At 45.7% G+C, this 18,275-nt stretch overlaps 1 protein-coding gene across 1 annotated transcript in view; it reads left to right on the top strand.

Annotated features, from left to right (window-relative positions):
• Window positions 1–18,275, top strand: part of LOC120931273 (tRNA pseudouridine synthase A-like) — a 52,025-nt gene that overhangs the window by 19,997 nt on the left and 13,753 nt on the right. Inside the window, exons 3-4 of the mRNA XM_040342553.1 lie at window positions 6,237–6,339; window positions 15,760–15,924. Of these exons, the coding sequence (XP_040198487.1) occupies window positions 6,244–6,339; window positions 15,760–15,924 (261 nt within the window). The 5' untranslated portion in view covers window positions 6,237–6,243. The remainder of the gene's footprint in view (window positions 1–6,236; window positions 6,340–15,759; window positions 15,925–18,275) is intronic.

Here is an 18,275-nt window from a genome sequence, read left to right as displayed (position 1 = left end):
TCATTTGCAAAGTTCAAACGCTGATTTTTGTGGTGAGGACGTAGAAGAGGTTTTCTTCTGATGAATCTTCCATGAAGACCATATTTGTACAAGTATCTCTTTATAGTGGAATAGTGTACCACAACTCCAGTGTCTGCCAGATCTCTCTGGAGGGATCGTGCAGTCAAACGTGGGTTTTGAATTGCTTTTCTCACAATCCTGCGAGCTGTTCTGTCTGATATTTTTCTTGGTCTTCCAGATCTTGCTTTAACTTCCACTGTTCCTGATGACTGCCATTTCTTAATTACATTCCGAACAGAGGATATTGACATCTGAAAACGCTTTGCTATCTTCTTATAGCCTTCTCCAGCTTTGTGAGCGTCGACTATTTTCAGTTTCAGTTTTCTAGACAACTGCTTAGAAGAACCCATGGTGCTGATTGTTGGGGCAAGGTCAGATGGGTCTGGGTAATTTAAAACCTTTGAGATTGACATCACCTGGTCTTCCCAGACGATGATTGAGAACAATCCATGACACTGGCAGGTCTCGGCTTTGCAAAGGGGGCAGTGCATGCTATACATTCTGCAGGGTGCCCAAACTTTTGCAGACGCCATTTTTTTGTTTTCTGTAATTTTGAAAGTGTAAATGAGGGAAATCTAACTTTTGACATATTATAAGAATGTCTAATCTGTAATTTGATGCCTTTTGGAGATTTTTCCATCTTTCCTCATTATGCACATTAATACAAATTTTTACCTGGGGTTCCCAAACTTTCGATCCACACTGTATAACATCCTAGCACATGATCTCTCACTTGCACCCCTAAGCCTCAACACAGTTGTCTGATTACCCTCCAAGCTTATCTCTTCTTATGTCATCTCAAACTGTTCAGCCAGTGAATTGTTACACTCGGCTTCTCCAGGCTAATTTGTATTCAACCTAAACGGTAATAGTGCTGTTATACTGTTAACTGCTTGCCAACTGCCTAACGCACATATACATCGGCAGAATGGCACGGGCAGGCAAAGCAATGTACAAGTATGTTGCTTTAAATCTGCCGCCTAGCAGACACCCGGCGCAGACTCCGTGACCGCGGGACCCGCAGACTCAATATCCGCCGGTGTCCCGTGATCGCGTCACGGAGAGGCAGAACGGGGGATGCCTTTGTAAACAAGGCATTTCCCTGTTCTGCCTAGTGACAGAACACTGATCTACTGCTCTCTGTAATCGGGAGCAGTGATCAATGTCATGTCACATGTAGCCTAGCCCCCTCACCGTTAGAATCACTGTGGACATACTTAACCCCTTCCTCGCCCCCTACTGGTTAACCCCATTCACTGCCAGTGTCATTTATACAGTAATCAGTGCATTTTTATAGTGCTTATTGCGATTTTTCTATTTTTTTTTAATTACCAAAAATATGTAGATCAAATACCACCAAAAGAAAGCTCTATTTGTGGGAATAAAAGGATGTCCATTTTGTTTGGGTGCAATTATCAGTTAAAACGACGCAGTGCCGGATCACAAGAAATGGCCCAGTCATTGGGCAGCCAAATTTTCCTGGGCTTAAGTGGTTTATCATGTGCACCCCGTGTACTATCTGATAACCTGTAAGGCTTTGTTTTAGCCCCTGCCTGGGCTGTTTCCCCTTGTTAACCTTCAGGACATGTGTTTTTTTTTATGACTGAATGAAAATGGTGATTGGATATAAAAAAAATCACTTTGCAAAGTGAACTTGCTTTGCTCATTTTAGCAAATCAACCCCGTGGTTAAACCTATTTCATTATTACAATTAATTAAAAAAAAATAAGAAATGTATTATTAATGACACAGCATTTCATGTGTCAGGGGTTATACTGCTACCTGCAGGAGATTGAAGACTAGCCAACAAACGCTAAGGCCAGACCCTACATTAGCCCTAAGCCCTCCTATAACCATTATGCTTGACTTCGCTTGCTGTCCTCGAGGAGGTTGAATGTCTCTCAGCTGTGCTGTTTCTACAAGATGTATTTGTGAAGATTCTTTTTTTAATTATTAATCAAAAGTACAGTGGATATAAAAAGTCTACACGCCCCTGTCAAAATGTCAGGTCTCTGATGTAAAAAATGACACAAAGATACTGTAAATAATTTCAGAACTTTTTCTACATTTTAATGTGACCTATAAACTGTACAACTCAGTTGAACAACAAACTGAAATCCTTTAGGTAGGGGGAAGTAAATAAAAAGAAATATGGTTGTATAAGTGTGCACACCCTTCAACTAATAATTTGAAGCTCCTTTTGATTTTATTTTGGGTATGAGTCTATCAGCATGGCACATCTTGACTTGGCAATATTTGCCCAGTCTTCTTTGCAAAAACACTCCAAATCTGTCAGATTTCGAGGGCATCTCCTGTGCACAGCCCATTTCAGATCACCCCACAGATTTTGAATCTGATTCAGGTCTGGGCTCTGGCTGGGCCATTCCAAAACTTTAATCTTCTTCTGGGCCATTCCCTTTGTTGATTTGGATGTATGCCTTGGGTCGTTGTCATGCTGAAAGATCTATTCCTCTTCATGTTCAGCTTTCTAGCAGAAGCCTGAAGGTTTTGTGCCAATATTGACTGGTATTAAGAACTGTTCAAAATTCCCTCTACCTTGACCAAGTTTAGCTGGAAAAAAAAGGACCCCAATGCATAATGCTGCCACCACCATGCTTCGCGGTGGGTATGGTGTTCTTTTGGTGATGTCCAGTGTTGTTTTTGCGCCAAACATATCTTTTGGAATTATGGCCAAAAAGTTCAACCTTGGTTTCATCAGACCATAACATATTTTCCCACATGCTTTTTGGGGACCTTTTAGATATTATCAATATTTTGCCAGGCTTGGATTTTGTTTTTCTTCGTAAGAAAAGGCTTCCGTCTTGCAACTCTACCCCATAGCCCAGACATATGAAGAATACTTGCCAGAAATTCCTACAACTCCTTTAATGTTGCTGTAGGCCTCTTGGCAGCCTCCCTGAACAGTTTTCTTCTCGTCTTTTCATACATTTTGGAGAGATGTCCAGTTCTTGGTAATGTCACTGTTGTGCCATATTTTCTCCACTTGTTGATGACCATCTTCACTGGGTTCCATGGTATATCTAATGCCTTGGAAAGTCTTTTGTACCCTTCTGACTGATAACTTTTAACAATTTAGATCCCTCTGATGCTTTGGAAGCTCTCTGGGGACCATGGCTTTTACTGTAAGATGTGACTAAGAGCATGTCAGGAAAGACCTACTAGAACAGCTGAACTTAATCTGGGGTTAATCAGAGGCATTTTAAATGATGGCAGGTGTGTACTGACTACTATTTAACATGAGTTTTAATGTGATTGCTTAATTCTGGACACCACTACATTACACCACCTAATTCTGAACACCAGTTAGGGTCCAGCTGAAGCCTGCAAATTTATCAGATTGGGGTGATGTCCTTTTTGAGACAGTTGTCCCATTTTTTACTTTTGGGGGCGAGTGTGTATGTGTGCGGCACTGGATGGACCGAAACATAATGTCCCAGAGGGGTTCTTTTGGATTTAGGTCAGGTGAGCATGGGGGCCATTCAATGGTACTTCTTCATCCTCCAGGAACTGGATGCATGCTCTCGCCACATGAGGCCGGGCATTGTCGTGCACCAGGAGGAACCCAGGACCCACTGCACCAGCGTAGGGTCTGACAATGGGTCCAAGGTTTTCATCCCGATACCTAATGGCAGTCAGGGTGCCATTGTGTAGCCTGTAGAGGTCTGTGCGTCCCTCCATGGATATGCCTCCCCAGACCATCACTGACCCACCACCAAACCAGTTAATGCTGAACGATGTTCTCCGCGGCTTCTCCAGACCCTTTCACGTCTGTCACATATGCTCAGGGTGAACCTGCTCTCGTCTGTGAAAAGCATGGGGCACCAGTGGCAGACCTGCCAATTCTGGTGTTCAATGGAAAATGTCAATCGAGCTCCACAGTGTCCGGCAGTGAGCACAGAGCACACTAGAGGACGTCGGGCCCTCAGGCCACCCTCATGAAGTCAGTTTCTGATTGTTTGTTCAGGGACATTCACACCAGTGGCCTGCTGGAGGTCATTTTGTGTAGGGCTCTGGCAGTGCTCATCCTGTTCCTCCTTGCACAAAGGAGCAGATACCGGTCCTGCTGATGGGTTAAGGACTTTCTACAGCTCTGTCCAGCTCTCCTAGAGTAACTGCCTGTCTCCTGGAATCTCCTCCATGCTCTTGAGACTGTGCTGGGAGACACGGCAAACCTTCTGCAATGATACGTATTGATGTGCCATCCTGGAGGAGTTGGACTGCCTGTGCAACCTTTATAGGGTCCAAGTATCGCCTCGTGCTACCAGTAGTGACACTGACCCTAGCCAAATGCAAAACTAGTGAAAAACTATCAGAAAAGATGAGTAGGGAAAATAAATGTCAGACGCCTCCACCTGAAAAACCATTCCTGTTTTGGAGGTCGTCTCATTGTTGCCCATCTAGTGGACCTGTTGTTAATCAGTTTTCAGCTTTGCTGTTAATTTAAATTAACAACCCCCTCTGTATACACCCTTCCCCCTCTGCTACTTAACCGCTTAACGACCGCCGCATGTACATATACGTCGGCAAAATGGCACGGACAGGCAGAACGACGTGCCCGCACGTCGCTGCCTTTCCGCAGGCCGGGGGTCCGATCAGGACCCCCCACGGTACATGCGGCGGTCAGTTAGCCTTAGGGAGTGATCCAGGATGAGGGCGCGGCTATTCGTTTCTAGCCGCCCCCTCGCAATCGCTCCCCGGAGATGAAGAACGGGGAGAGCCTATGTAAACACGGCTTCCCCGTGCTTCACTGTGGCGGCTGCATCGATCGTGTGATCCCTTTTATAGGGAGACACGATCAATGACGTCAGACCTACAGCCACACCCCCCTACAGTTGTAAACACACACTAGGTGAAACAGAACTCCTTCAGCGCCCCCTGTGGTTAACTCCCAAACTGCAACTGTCATTTTCACAATAAACAATGCAATTTAAATGCATTTTTTGCTGTGAAAATGACAATGGTCCCAAAAATGTGTCAAAATTCTCCGAAGTGTCCGCCATAATGTCGCAGTCATGAAAAAAATCGCTGATCGCCGCCATTAGTAGTAATAAATAAATAATAAAAATGCAATAAAACTATCCCCTATTTTGTAAATGCTATAAATTTTTCGCAAACCAATCTATAAACGCTTATTGCGATTTTTGTTTTACCAAAAATAGGTAGAAGAATACGTATCGGCCTAAACTGAGGGGAAAAAAATTATATATATTTTTGGGGGATATTTATTATAGCAAAAATGTATATTTATTTATTTATTTATTTATTGTCGCTCTATTTTTGTTTATAGCGCAAAAAATAAAAACCGCATAGGTGATCAAATACCACCAAAAGAAAGCTCTATTTGTGGGAAAAAAGGACGTAAATTTTGTTTTTGAGCCACATCGCACGACCGCGCAATTATCTGTTAAAGCGACGCAGTGCCGAATCGCAAAACCTGGCCTAAGCATTTAGCTGCCTACAGGTCCGGGGCTTAAGTGGTTAAAGGGGTTGTAAAGGATTTTTTTTTTCCCTAAATAGCTTCCTTTACCTTAGTGCAGTCCTCCTTCACTTACCTCATCCTTCCATTTTGCTTTTAAATGTCCTTATTTCTTCTGAGAAATCCTCACTTCCTGTTATTCTGTCTGTAACTACACACTGTAATGCAAGGCTTTCTCCCTGGTGTGGAGAAAGCCTGTTGAGGGGGGAGGGGGTGAGCAGGCAAGTCAGGACACTCTCTACTTTGCAGATAGAGAAAGGAGCTGTGTGTTACTGGGCATCCTGACTTGCCTGCTCGCCCCCCTCAAGAGGCTTTCTTCACACCAGGGAGAAAGCCTTGCATTACTGTGTGGAGTTACAGACAGAAGAACAGGAAGTGAGGATTTCTCAGAAGAAATAAGGACATTTAAAAGCAAAATGGAAGGATGAGGTAAGTGAAGGAGGACTGCACTAAGGTAAAGGAAGCTATTTAGGGGAAATCTATTTTTCCTTTACAACCCCTTTAACTGACCAGATCAATATCCCAGGAGTTCTGATTCAAAAGTGTTCCTTTTTTAAATTTTTTTGAACAGTGTACTTTTTTTTCTTCTTTTTTGTTTCTGAATACTAACTTTCACAAATGATCTCTAAAATGAAAAATGAAACTGAAATGCTTAATAAAGTTGTTCTTATTTTATCAGGGAGAAAATGAGGAGGATCACAGTTGTAGGAGTTCATGTAAGAAGCTTCTACAGGAATGCCTTGTTCCGTTCATTAAGTGTGGCAGCTAGTGTTCCAACCCAGGTATTGTAAATCCTAAATACTATATTCATTTAACAGGAAATAATCCAGAGGGTGGGAGTGGCTGGCTCAGGCTCTCAGCAGCGTGCTAAGAGGCTGAGCCAGGTGTTGGTTCAGGCATCTGGATGGGTCCCGCCATTAAATTCGGGATCTCTCCTGAGTCTGGACCGGCTGTGTGATGTCAGCCAACAGCAAACTTTAGCCCTCTGTCAGCTAAACGGGTCACAGAGGTCCAGAACTAAGTGCACTCCTATGACCCACAGGAGAAGTAGGGCCAAATGAACTTTGTCCCTACTTCTCCTTTTTAGTTTTGCTTTATAACAAGAATAAGGATCTTTATTTTAGCCATGTGACTGTTATTTGCAAATTTCATTGGACTTCTTTTAATTAAGAAGTATTTGTATCCAGTGTACAGGACACCGGGGGTGGGTCCTGGACGGGTGCTATACGGCACCACTGTTTGGACTATGGTCCATTTAAATAGAGGTAGAAGGTTCAGGGGGTCACCCAAAAGTGGGTGAAAAGTTCCAGGCAGGCGCTAATTCAGAGAGGACTGGCTTGCAGTCTTCTCTATCTTAATAAAGTAGTTTGGGGCCTGGAATTTTGGAGGCTCCAAAGTGTTATTTGGGTGGGATGGAGCCTCCACTCCTAAACCCTGGAAGCCAGCGCACAAGGGGTTAAAATCTCTCAGACAACCACCCATTAAAGCAGGAAGTGATGCTGGAGGGAGTGAGTGAGTTGGGAGAGTGCACCTGTGAGGACAAGATGGAAGTCTGCTAGCTGCTCAGAGAGGACTTTTGAGTAGTTTGGAAGTGAAGCTGTGTCTGCAGGGAAGGTCTGGAGGACTTCTTACTAAAAACGTATGTGCCTTTCTTTTGGTTGTTTTTCTGAAGAAAGACTTTTTTTTTCATTTATGCTGGAAACAAGCAGGACTTTTGTTGTGACGTTTTGGATGCTGAAGAAAAGCTTTATTTTGTTTTGTTTGGTCACCAATAAAGACCCTTTGCTTTACTGACACGGTTTTACGCACTTGTCTCGCGGAGCTTAAAGACCCCCAAAGTTCACAACTGGTGTCGAATGCGGGCAAAGTGCATTTGCAGGCGCAAAAACCGTTTAAAACTGACATTTAAAGAGACAGTATACTTATGGCATGTCTTGGGTGAAGTCTGCCCAGGCGTTACAAACAGCAGACAAAGGCATGGAGGAGGTCGTTAAGGCTTTGGCACAAGCCACTGTGACCCAGCAGCAAGCCACTGTGGCCCAACAGCAAGCGTCAGCAGAGTCAAACCGTCGCCATGAGGAAGCGATGGCTCAGCAGCAGCAGGCCCTGGCACAGGCTATAGCTGCGCAGCAGGAAAATACACGGCTGCTATCCGCCCAGTTTACGGCCCAGCAGGAGTCCACTCAAGCACAGGTGGCTGCCTTGCAGGAGGCCGTACAGCAGCTGGCTCAGGGACAAGTGCAAGCGGTCGTTGCCACTAGCAACCCAGTGTCTGTGAGGGCCAGCCATTTTTTGCAAAAACTAACGCCCAGCGATGACGTGGAAGCCTTTCTCACCACCTTTGAAAGGATAGCAGAGAGAGAGGGGTGGCCCCGGGACCAATGGGCTGGCATTATCTCCCCTTTCCTCACTGGTGACCCGCAAAAAGCCTATTTTGACCTCCCAGCTGAGCACATCAGGGACTATGAGCATCTAAAAAACGAGATCCTGGCCCGCCTGGGAGTGACCACAGCCGTCCGGGCTCAAAGGGTGCATCGCTGGCGGTACAAACCTGACCAACCCCCCAGGTCCCAAATGCATGAACTAATTCAGTTGGTTAAAAAATGGCTGCAGCCAGAAAAGTTGTCAGGTCCACAAATGGTGGAACGAGTGGTGATGGACCGGTACCTACGGTCCCTACAAGATGACCTACAGCGCTGGGTAAGCCATGGAAACCCTACTAATGCTGACCAGCTGGTCGAGCTGGTTGAACGGTATACCGTGGTGGAGGACCTGCTTGGGCCTACCAAGCGTCGAGAACCCACGCCAAGGACACCCAGACCAGTCACCAACCTGAGGAGAGAAGCCTTGCCAGATGTTGGCATCTGCAGGTTTACACCATCTGCCCTAGAACCACGGAGGTCGGTTCCTGTACCAAAGATGGGAGACATACAATGTTGGCGATGTCGGTCCTGGGGGCATACCCGGGCACAATGCCCACTGCAGGAGGAGCCTATGGAGTGCGGAACTGGTCGGAGAAGCTCCTTCTATGTGCGAAGTGTGTGTACCACTCATCTTGACCTGGCTGCAGGACGGTTTGAGTGCGAAGTGTGGGTGAACCACCTTCCTGCCAGGGCTCTACTGGACTCCGGCAGCATGGTCACACTCGTACATGCCAGGGTGCTTGGGAGGATAGGCCCAGTAACTAAAACTCTACGGGTAGTATGTATCCATGGGGACACCAAGGAGTACCCCTTGGTCCCGGTAACTGTGTCCTATGGCCATACCTCGGTTACCCAGGAGGTTGGGGCGGTAAAAAGCTTGATACATGACATCATAGTGGGGCGGGACTGTCCACTATTTTTGGAACTATGGGACCAGGTACAGACGGGTCTGCCAGGAGAACTGGGGACACTGAGCTTGGAAGGGACAGAGTCCGGGGGATCCGGGCCTGAAACCTCCACAACACACCCCTCTAATGTGGAAATACCTGTTGGTGATAATGACGTTGCAGAGAATCTTAGTTCTAATAATAGTGGTCCTGTGTCAGGTCTCAAAACCGAGTTGAACTCTGAGGGGGGGGGGAGTCTCCCCATTACAAGTCATGCTGGGGGAGGATGACGAGGAGCTCTCCCCGATTGAGGAGGGTGAGGGGGAAACATCCCCAAGGCCAGTGCATCCAGACCTGGATGTACCCAGGGGTGCGTTTGGCACCGCCCAGTTACAGGATCCTACCTTAGTGAACGCTCGAGAGCAGGTTTCTGTCATTGATGGGGTTTCACAAATACCAGGTGCAGATCAGAGGTTTCCTCATTTTGCGTTGAAGGGGGACCTAGTCTATCGTGTGGCTGAGAGCCGAGGGGAACCCATAGAGCAGTTGCTGGTCCCTCAACCGTATAGGCGGATGCTCCTTGATCTAGCCCACAACGACGCACTGGGAGGACACCTGGGGCGGAGAAAACGGAGGCCAGGATAACCGATCGGTTTTACTGGCCAGGGGTGAAGGCTGAGGTTAAAAGATATTGTGAGTCTTGTCCTGTTTGCCAGATAACTGCCCCAGTGCCCCGCTATAGAAACCCCCTAGTACCCTTGCCAATTATTGAGGTCCCATTTGAGCGGATCGCTATGGATCTTGTGGGACCCCTGGTAAAGTCGGCAAGGGGGTACCAATACATATTGGTCATCCTAGACTACGCCACTAGATACCCAGAAGCAGTCCCATTGAGAAAAACGTCCTCTAAGGCCATTGCCCGGGAGTTATTTCAAATGTTCTCACGTACTGGGTTCCCCAAGGAAATACTAACGGATCAGGGCACCCCTTTTATGTCAAAGGTGATGGCGGACTTGTGCAGGCTGTTTCAGATTAAGCAGTTGCGGACGTCCGTCTATCACCCGCAGACCGATGGCCTAGTTGAGAGGTTTAACAAAACTCTAAAGTCCATGTTAAAAAGAGTGGTCCAGAAAGACGGGAAAGATTGGGACATGTTACTCCCTGCCCTGTTGTTCGCTATCCGGGAGGTACCACAGGCATCCACGGGTTTCTCGCCATTTGAGCTAGTGTACGGACGAAGGCCCCGGGGGTTGCTTGATCTGGTAAAGGAAACGTGGGAAAGTGAGTCCTCCCCGCACAAAACCGTGGTAGAGCATATTTCTCAAATGCGAGAAAGGGTGGCTAAAGTGATGCCGATGGTGAGAGAGCACATGCAGAAGGCTCAGGATGCCCAAAGAAGGGTATATAATCGGTCGGCTAAAGTGAGACAGTTACAAGTAGGAGACAGGGTAGCTGTCCTAATACCCACAGTGGAGAGCAAGTTCTTGGCCAAGTGGCAAGGTCCATTTGAAGTAGTAGAGAAAGTGGGTGAGGTAAACTATAAGGTACACCAACCAGGAAAAAGAAAACCCTACCAGATTTATCACATAAATTTGTTGAAGCTCTGCAGAGACAGAGAACCGGTGTCCGCGGTGGTGGCGGTACAGTCAGGGGACCATGTAGGGATCGACCTGGTGCAGGTTGCGGCTACCCTAACTAGGCCCCAAACCCAGCAAGTAAAAGAATTTCTGCAAAGGAATAGGGACATGTTTTCAGGGTTGCCAGGGCTCACCAACGTCATTGAGCATGACATTGTGACTGAGCCCAAGGTGAAAATCTGGCTTAAACCCTACCGTATCCCAGAAGCTCATAGAGTGTCAGTGTCTGGAGAGGTTAAAAGGATGCTCGAACTTGGGGTCATCGAAGAGTCGCAGAGCGAGTGGTCCAGTCCGATCGTGTTGGTGCCCAAACCCAATGGTACTCTCCGCTTCTGCAACGATTTTAGAAAACTCAACGAGGTCTCCAAGTTCGATGCATACCCCATGCCACGGGTAGATGAGCTGATTGAGAGATTGGGTCCTGCCAGGTACATCACCACGCTGGACCTCACAAAAGGTTACTGGCAGATTCCCCTGACCAAGGAGGCCAGAGAGAAAACAGCTTTCTCTACCCCGGAAGGTCACTTCCAGTATAAAAGAATGCCGTTTGGTCTTCACTCCGCCCCCGCCACATTCCAAAGGGCCATGGACAAAACTTTACGTCCACACCTACGGTATGCCTCCGTTTACCTGGATGACATAGTCATTTTCAGCACAGACTGGGATTCCCATCTTCCCCGGGTACAGGCAGTGGTAGACTCCTTGAGAAGAGCGGGGTTCACCATCAATCCGGAGAAGTGTGCGGTTGGGGTGGAGGAAGCCAAGTACCTAGGATACATTGTAGGTAGAGGGTTAGTGAAGCCCCAAATGAGCAAGGTAGAGGCCATACAGGGCTGGCCCCGCCCCCTAACAAAGAAACAGGTCAGAGCGTTTTTAGGCCTAGTTGGGTACTATAGGAGGTTTGTCCCCAACTTCGCCACCATTGCGGCACCGCTAACTGACCTCACCAAAGGCCGAAAGTCGGTCATGATTAAATGGAATGCCGAGGCTGAAAAATCTTTTCAAATGCTTAAGACCGCACTCTGCCAGGATCCGGTGCTTGTGGCGCCAGATTTTTCTAAGGATTTTATAGTGCAGACAGATGCCTCAAGTGAAGGGCTAGGAGCAGTTCTGTCTCAAGAAATCAACGGAGAGGAGCATCCAATAGTTTTTCTTAGTAGGAAACTGACGCCAGGTGAGAAAAACTATGCGGTGGTGGAGCGCGAATGTCTTGCCATCAAGTGGGCTTTGGACTCCCTACGTTATTTTCTCCTAGGTAGGAAGTTTCGCCTTATATCAGACCATGCTCCTCTTACGTGGATGAGACAGAACAAACACACCAATGCCAGGGTAACAAGGTGGTTTCTGTCTCTGCAGGAGTTCAATTTCATGGTAGAGCACAGACCCGGGAGACAGCATCAGAATGCCGATGCCCTCTCCCGAGTCCATTGTATGGTGTCTACTGTTGCCTCCAACACCTCCGCGTTGAGGCAGAGGGGGGGGATATGTACAGGACACCGGGGGTGGGTCCTGGACGGGTGCTATACGGCACCACTGTTTGGACTATGGTCCATTTAAATAGAGGTAGAAGGTTCAGGGGGTCACCCAAAAGTGGGTGAAAAGTTCCAGGCAGGCGCTAATTCAGAGAGGACTGGCTTGCAGTCTTCTCTATCTTAATAAAGTAGTTTGGGGCCTGGAATTTTGGAGGCTCCAAAGTGTTATTTGGGTGGGATGGAGCCTCCACTCCTAAACCCTGGAAGCCAGCGCACAAGGGGTTAAAATCTCTCAGACAACCACCCATTAAAGCAGGAAGTGATGCTGGAGGGAGTGAGTGAGTTGGGAGAGTGCACCTGTGAGGACAAGATGGAAGTCTGCTAGCTGCTCAGAGAGGACTTTTGAGTAGTTTGGAAGTGAAGCTGTGTCTGCAGGGAAGGTCTGGAGGACTTCTTACTAAAAACGTATGTGCCTTTCTTTTGGTTGTTTTTCTGAAGAAAGACTTTTTTTTTCATTTATGCTGGAAACAAGCAGGACTTTTGTTGTGACGTTTTGGATGCTGAAGAAAAGCTTTATTTTGTTTTGTTTGGTCACCAATAAAGACCCTTTGCTTTACTGACACGGTTTTACGCACTTGTCTCGCGGAGCTTAAAGACCCCCAAAGTTCACACCAGGTATTGTAGCTCTGTGAATTGGGCCTTATGACTGAGGGCCACCGAGATGGAACTGTTGTGGATAGATCTTAACCTGCTAATGCAGATATACTGCGACAGGTCGGCTGTCCCTGCCGTAGTATATATGCGGTGGGCGGTCTTTAACCACTTAAGGATAGAAGGTGTTTTTCAGATTCTGCGTTTATAAGACTAAAACAGTTTTTTTTTGCTAGAAAATTACTTAAAACCCCCAAACATTATATATATATTTTTTTCTAACACCCTAGAGAATAAAATGGCAGTCATTGCAATACTTTTTGTCACACCGTATTTGCGCAGCGGTCTTACAAGTGCACTTTTTTTGGAAAAACTTTTCTTAATTAAAAAATAAGACAACAATAAATTTAGCCCAATTTTTTTATATATTGTGAAAGATAATGTTACGCCGAGTAAAATGATACCCAACATGTCACGCTTAAAAATTGCGCCCGCTCGTGGCATGGCGTCAAACTTTTACCCTTAAAAATCTTGATAGGCGACGTTTAAAAAATTCTATACGTTGCATTTTTTGAGCTACAGAGTAGGTCTAGGGCTAGAATTATTGCTCTCGCTCTAACGATCGCGGCAATGCCTCACTTGTGTGGTTTGAACACCATTTTCATATGCGGGCGCTACTTGCGTATGCGTTCGCTTCTGCGCGCGAGCTAGTCAGGACGGGGCGCTTCAAAAAAAAAATTGTTTTTGTTTTCTTATTTATTTATTATTGATTTTATAATTTTTTACACTGAAATAAAAAATAAATAAAACATTTATCACTTTTATTCCTATTAAAAGGAATGTAAACATCCCTTGTAATAGAAAAAAGCATGACAGGTCCTCTTAAATATGAGATCTGGGGTCAAAAAGACCTCAGATCTCATAATTAGACTTAAAGGAACACTAAAGGTTCGTTTTTTATTAGATCAATTGATTGCTGTAAGCTAGAGCATTTAAATATCACTTGCCTTGTTTTTCCTTTTGACCTCCAAAATACAGTAATCCAGTTTTGAAAATGCCATTTCCTGTCTCTCCTCTTCTTGCTTTCCACCAGCATCTGAGCTGTTTTGCATGGTGGAAAGCCGAATGTGCTCACCCCCTCCCTATGACTACAGCCCTGCGTGAAGATGCTCTCTTATCCCTCACAGGCATGGAGGCCAAGCCTAATGGGAACTGTAGTTTGCATTAGGCCGTGATGTAGCAAGAATGAATGTGCACCGCAAACCAGGAAGTCAGTGAGAATAATGATTCAGGAGTGACGGAGGTGAATAAATCAGCTCAATTTCAACAGGTATCAAACTAGTTATAATGCAAAACATTACTTTTTACTTTATCAGCTACTGTCGGACTTTAATTTAAGGGGAATTTTTTTTTGTCTTTACAACCCCTTTAAATGCAAGAAAAAAAAAATGGAAAATTTGTCATTTAAAAAAATGACAACAAAAAAATTGTCTCTTTAAGACACTGGGCAGGACTGACGTTTTGATGTCACTTCCGCCCAGCACAGCTATGAGGACGGGTGGGGGCCATCTTGCCCTCACTCGAGTCCTCACTGATCAGGCAGCAGCACCCGATCTCCTCTGCCGCTACCGACGGCTACGGTAAGCGGCGGAGGGCGCGGGAGGGGCCCCTCTCCCACCACCGATAACGGCGATCTCGCGGCGAATCCGCCGCGGAGACCGCCGTTATCGTTTACACGCCCGCCCACTGAAGAGATGGATATCTCGGTTGTGGCAGCAGCTGCTGCCGTTACCGAGATATTCATCTTTAAAAACAGGACGTATATATACAGTGGGCGGGCGTTAACCGGTTAAGTGGTTAAAAACTTAATTTGCATGTTGATGAGAATGAAGGGAAGAACCAGGGAAGGTAAACTTACGCAGAGGTGACTTCATCTTTAAAATAGTTGTAAAGGAAAAAAATGTTTTTGCTGAAATGACTGTTTACAGGGTATAGAGACATAATGGTCAACGGATTCCTTTTAAAAATGATTAAAAATAGATAAAAATCAATAATATAATGTACCTACAGTTTCAGTTTCGTTTTTGCATGCCGTTTCATGCTTCTGTGATGAACAGAGACAAAGAGCCAATACAGGGCAGTGATGGTTTGGAAAACAAAACTGATTGGTGCTGAGGGGTTTTAGACACACAGTAATCACACCTCCTTGATTAGTGACCACAGAGAGAAAGCTCCCAGTACTGTTTTCATCAGGAAACAGACTGTTCAGAGAAGGATTACAGCAAGATCAGAGCAAAAACGAACAACAAGGACATGAAACCAGGACTGCAGTAAGGTAAAGGAAGCTATTTAGCTAAAAAAAAAAAAATTCCTTTAGTGACCCTTTAAGTTTTTTTTGTTTTTTTTCCCCCTCATATCCATAAAACTTGGCTACAGATGTCTAATACATGAGCTATGCAATTTAGCTTGATCGCATCAGTTATGAATGTTGGACTATATTCGACCAGCATACCTCTCTGTGCACTACTCATATAACATACAATAATTACTGGATGATGATATACTGAATTACATCCAGGCATCCCAGATCACAAGACATTTACGGAACAAGCAGCGATTCACTAGCCTTGAATGAAGCATGACTGACTTTGTTAAAGGGATTGTAAAATCTCATGTTTTTTCACCTTAATGCATTCTCTGCATTAAAGTGGTTATAAACCCTTTGCAACCACTTTTACCTACAAGTAAGCCTAGATTAGGGCTTACCTGTAGGTGCTCGAAATATCTACTAAACCTCCACGGTTTAGGAGATATTTACAATGAGCGGCGTTGATGTCTACGGAGCATGCGCCGTAGACAATGGCGCAGGCGCACTTTGGGAACGGCGATCGTGCCGTTTCTAAAGGAGATCGTGCCATGACTCGCGGCTCCGGCCAATTGCAGCGCCAGAGCTGTGATACCCGGAAGTAACTCTCGGGAGAGATTTTCGCCGCCGGAGTGGTGTACCAGGACGGCTGGGGGGGCTTTGATCCCAGGTGAGTATTACATAATGAGCTAGTATGTTATGTATTGTGTTTTATACCAATAACAATTCTGGAAGTGGTGTGTGATGTATTGTGCTGTCTTTATTAGGAACTGATGGTGACGGATCAAGATAGGGTACATAATCAGACATCAAGGGAAATCTATTTAAATGAGGAGAATATATGTGAGAATATAGAAACAACTCCAAAACGAAAGAGGAAGAAATTTGCCATTTTAATGGCTTACTGTGGTCTTGGATATCATGGTATGCAGGTAGGTGAGAAAAAAATTGATCTTGAAAATATAATATAAAGTTGTACAATTATTCAAATGGTTAAGAGAAGTATGGCCAAAGCTTGTTTGACCTTACTTTTCATGTGGGTCATAGGAGTGCATTTATATATGTACTCCTGTAACACATTTTCAGCCAACAGCCAGTTCAGGTTCTGCAGGGATCCCAGCAATAATGTCGGAATCCACCCAGATGCCTGACGGGCATCTCAGCGCACTGAGCCATCTGCTCCCGACCCCTCCACAGCCCGGTGCTCCAGGGAGGACTGGAGAGGCAGAGCAGAGAGTGGTGACTGATGGTCCTCAACTCTCTGCTCACTGAAGACTGAGAACTGAGCAATTGGTGGTCATGTGATCCCTCACTTCTCGGTCTTTTAGCTGGTGGGGGGACAGCTGCAGCACATAGGTGAGTTATACCCAATGAGTTACCGTATTTATCGGTGTATAGCGCGCACCCCTAAAGTTGCCCGAATTCCTGTGGGAAAAAGTTTTTTTGTACTTACAGTTTTGGTGTCTTGCGCGGCCTCCATCGGCGGCCTCGTCGGGTCCGGCATCCGTCTGTGGCTTCGGGTGTCCTCTTCATCGGGTCCGGCGTCCTTCTGGGGCGTCCTTCCCGCTCGTTTCCCGCGCCGAGTTTGAATACAGCGCCGACATATACCGAGCGCAGTACACTCGTGTATCTTCGGGCAGTCTCGGCACTTCTCGCGCTGACGTCCTGAGCGTACAGGACGTCAGCGCGAGAGTTGCCGAGCCTGCCCGACGATACACGAGTGTACTGCGCTCTGTATATGTCGGCGCAGTATTCAAACTCGGCTCGGGAAACAAGCGCGGAGGACGCCGCAGAAGGACGCCGGACCCGACGAAGAGGACCCTCGGATGCCGCAGAAGGACCCGTACCCGACAAAGAGGACACCCGAGGCCGCCGATGGACGCCGTGCAAGACATCAAAACTGTAAGTACAAAAAATCTTTTTTTCCCACAGGATTCGGGGCAACATTAGGGGTGCGCGGTATACGCGGGCGCGCGTTATACAGCGATAAATACGGTAAGTTCCGAAATTAAGTTATGTGGAATAAAATGGAATGTCACAGGGGAAAAAAGTTCTTAACACATGAGGAAAGGGAGGTGCAAAATAGCATGAAAAGACAAGATACCAGCTGAAATCTATCGATAATTAGAAAGCGATCCTGCCCCTTGTCAGTACAAACTAATATCAGCTGGTTCAGTCTCAATTGATTGGTAATGAGACACCTTTTTATAGGCAAAGTGTCGCACAAGAAACATCTCATGATGGGTAAAAGCAAAGAGCTCTCAAGACCTTTGCAACCTTATTGTTGTAAAACATACTGATGGCATAGGTTACAGAAGGATTTCTAAACTTTTGAATGTTCCAGTGAGCACTGTTGGGGACATAATCTGGAAGTGGAAAGAACATAATTTCACCATATACAGGATACCACCAGGTGCTTCTCGCAAGATTTCTGACAGAGGAGTGAAAATAATTATCAGAAGAGTTGTCCAGGAGCCATGGACCACTTGTGGAGAGCTTCAGAAAAACCTGGAATTAGCAAGTGCAAGTAATGCACTCAACCGTCATAACCTGAATGCACGCTCCCCACACAAGACCCCATTGCTGAAGAAAAAGATTGTTGAAGCTCGTTTAACCACTTAAGACCAAAATGCAGGTAAAGGACCAGGCCCCTTTTTGCGATCCGGCCAGAGCTTTTTTTCTCAGAAAATAGGTGCAGGAACTCAACCACGACCCCGTTCAGATTTCATAAACAGTAGAAGGGTCTTAAAGGGGCATTAAATACCAGAATTGCATTACACACAGAGTGCAGAGCTGTCACTTGTAAACACAGAAACCAGACTTCTGTGTTTACAAGTGATTGTGGTGAGCAGGTTCCAAAGAGTCTGAGCCAAAGGTGGTGGAACTGAGTTCCCCCTGAAAAAATCCCTGGATCCAGCACTGCGTCGCTTTAACTGACAATTGCACGGTCATGCAACGTGGCTCCCAAACAAAATTGGCGTCCTTTTTTTCCCACATATAGAGATTTCTTTTGGTGGTATTTGATCACCTCTGCGGTTTTTATTTTTTGTGCTATAAACAAAAATAGAGCGACAATTTTGAAAAAAATGCAATATTTTTTTTCTTTTTGCTATAATAAATATCCCCCAAAAATATATAAAGAAAAAAATTTCCTCAGTTTAGGCCGATACGTATTCTTCTACCTATTTTTGGTAAAAAAAAATCACAATAAGCGTTTATCGGTTGGTTTGCGCAAAATTTATAGTGGTTACATAATAGGGGATAGTTTTATTGCATTTTTATT

Source organism: Rana temporaria, chromosome 3 (assembly GCF_905171775.1).
Source record: "Rana temporaria chromosome 3, aRanTem1.1, whole genome shotgun sequence".
Classification (NCBI taxonomy): domain Eukaryota; kingdom Metazoa; phylum Chordata; class Amphibia; order Anura; family Ranidae; genus Rana; species Rana temporaria.
This window is presented reverse-complemented; position numbering and strand designations above follow the sequence as displayed.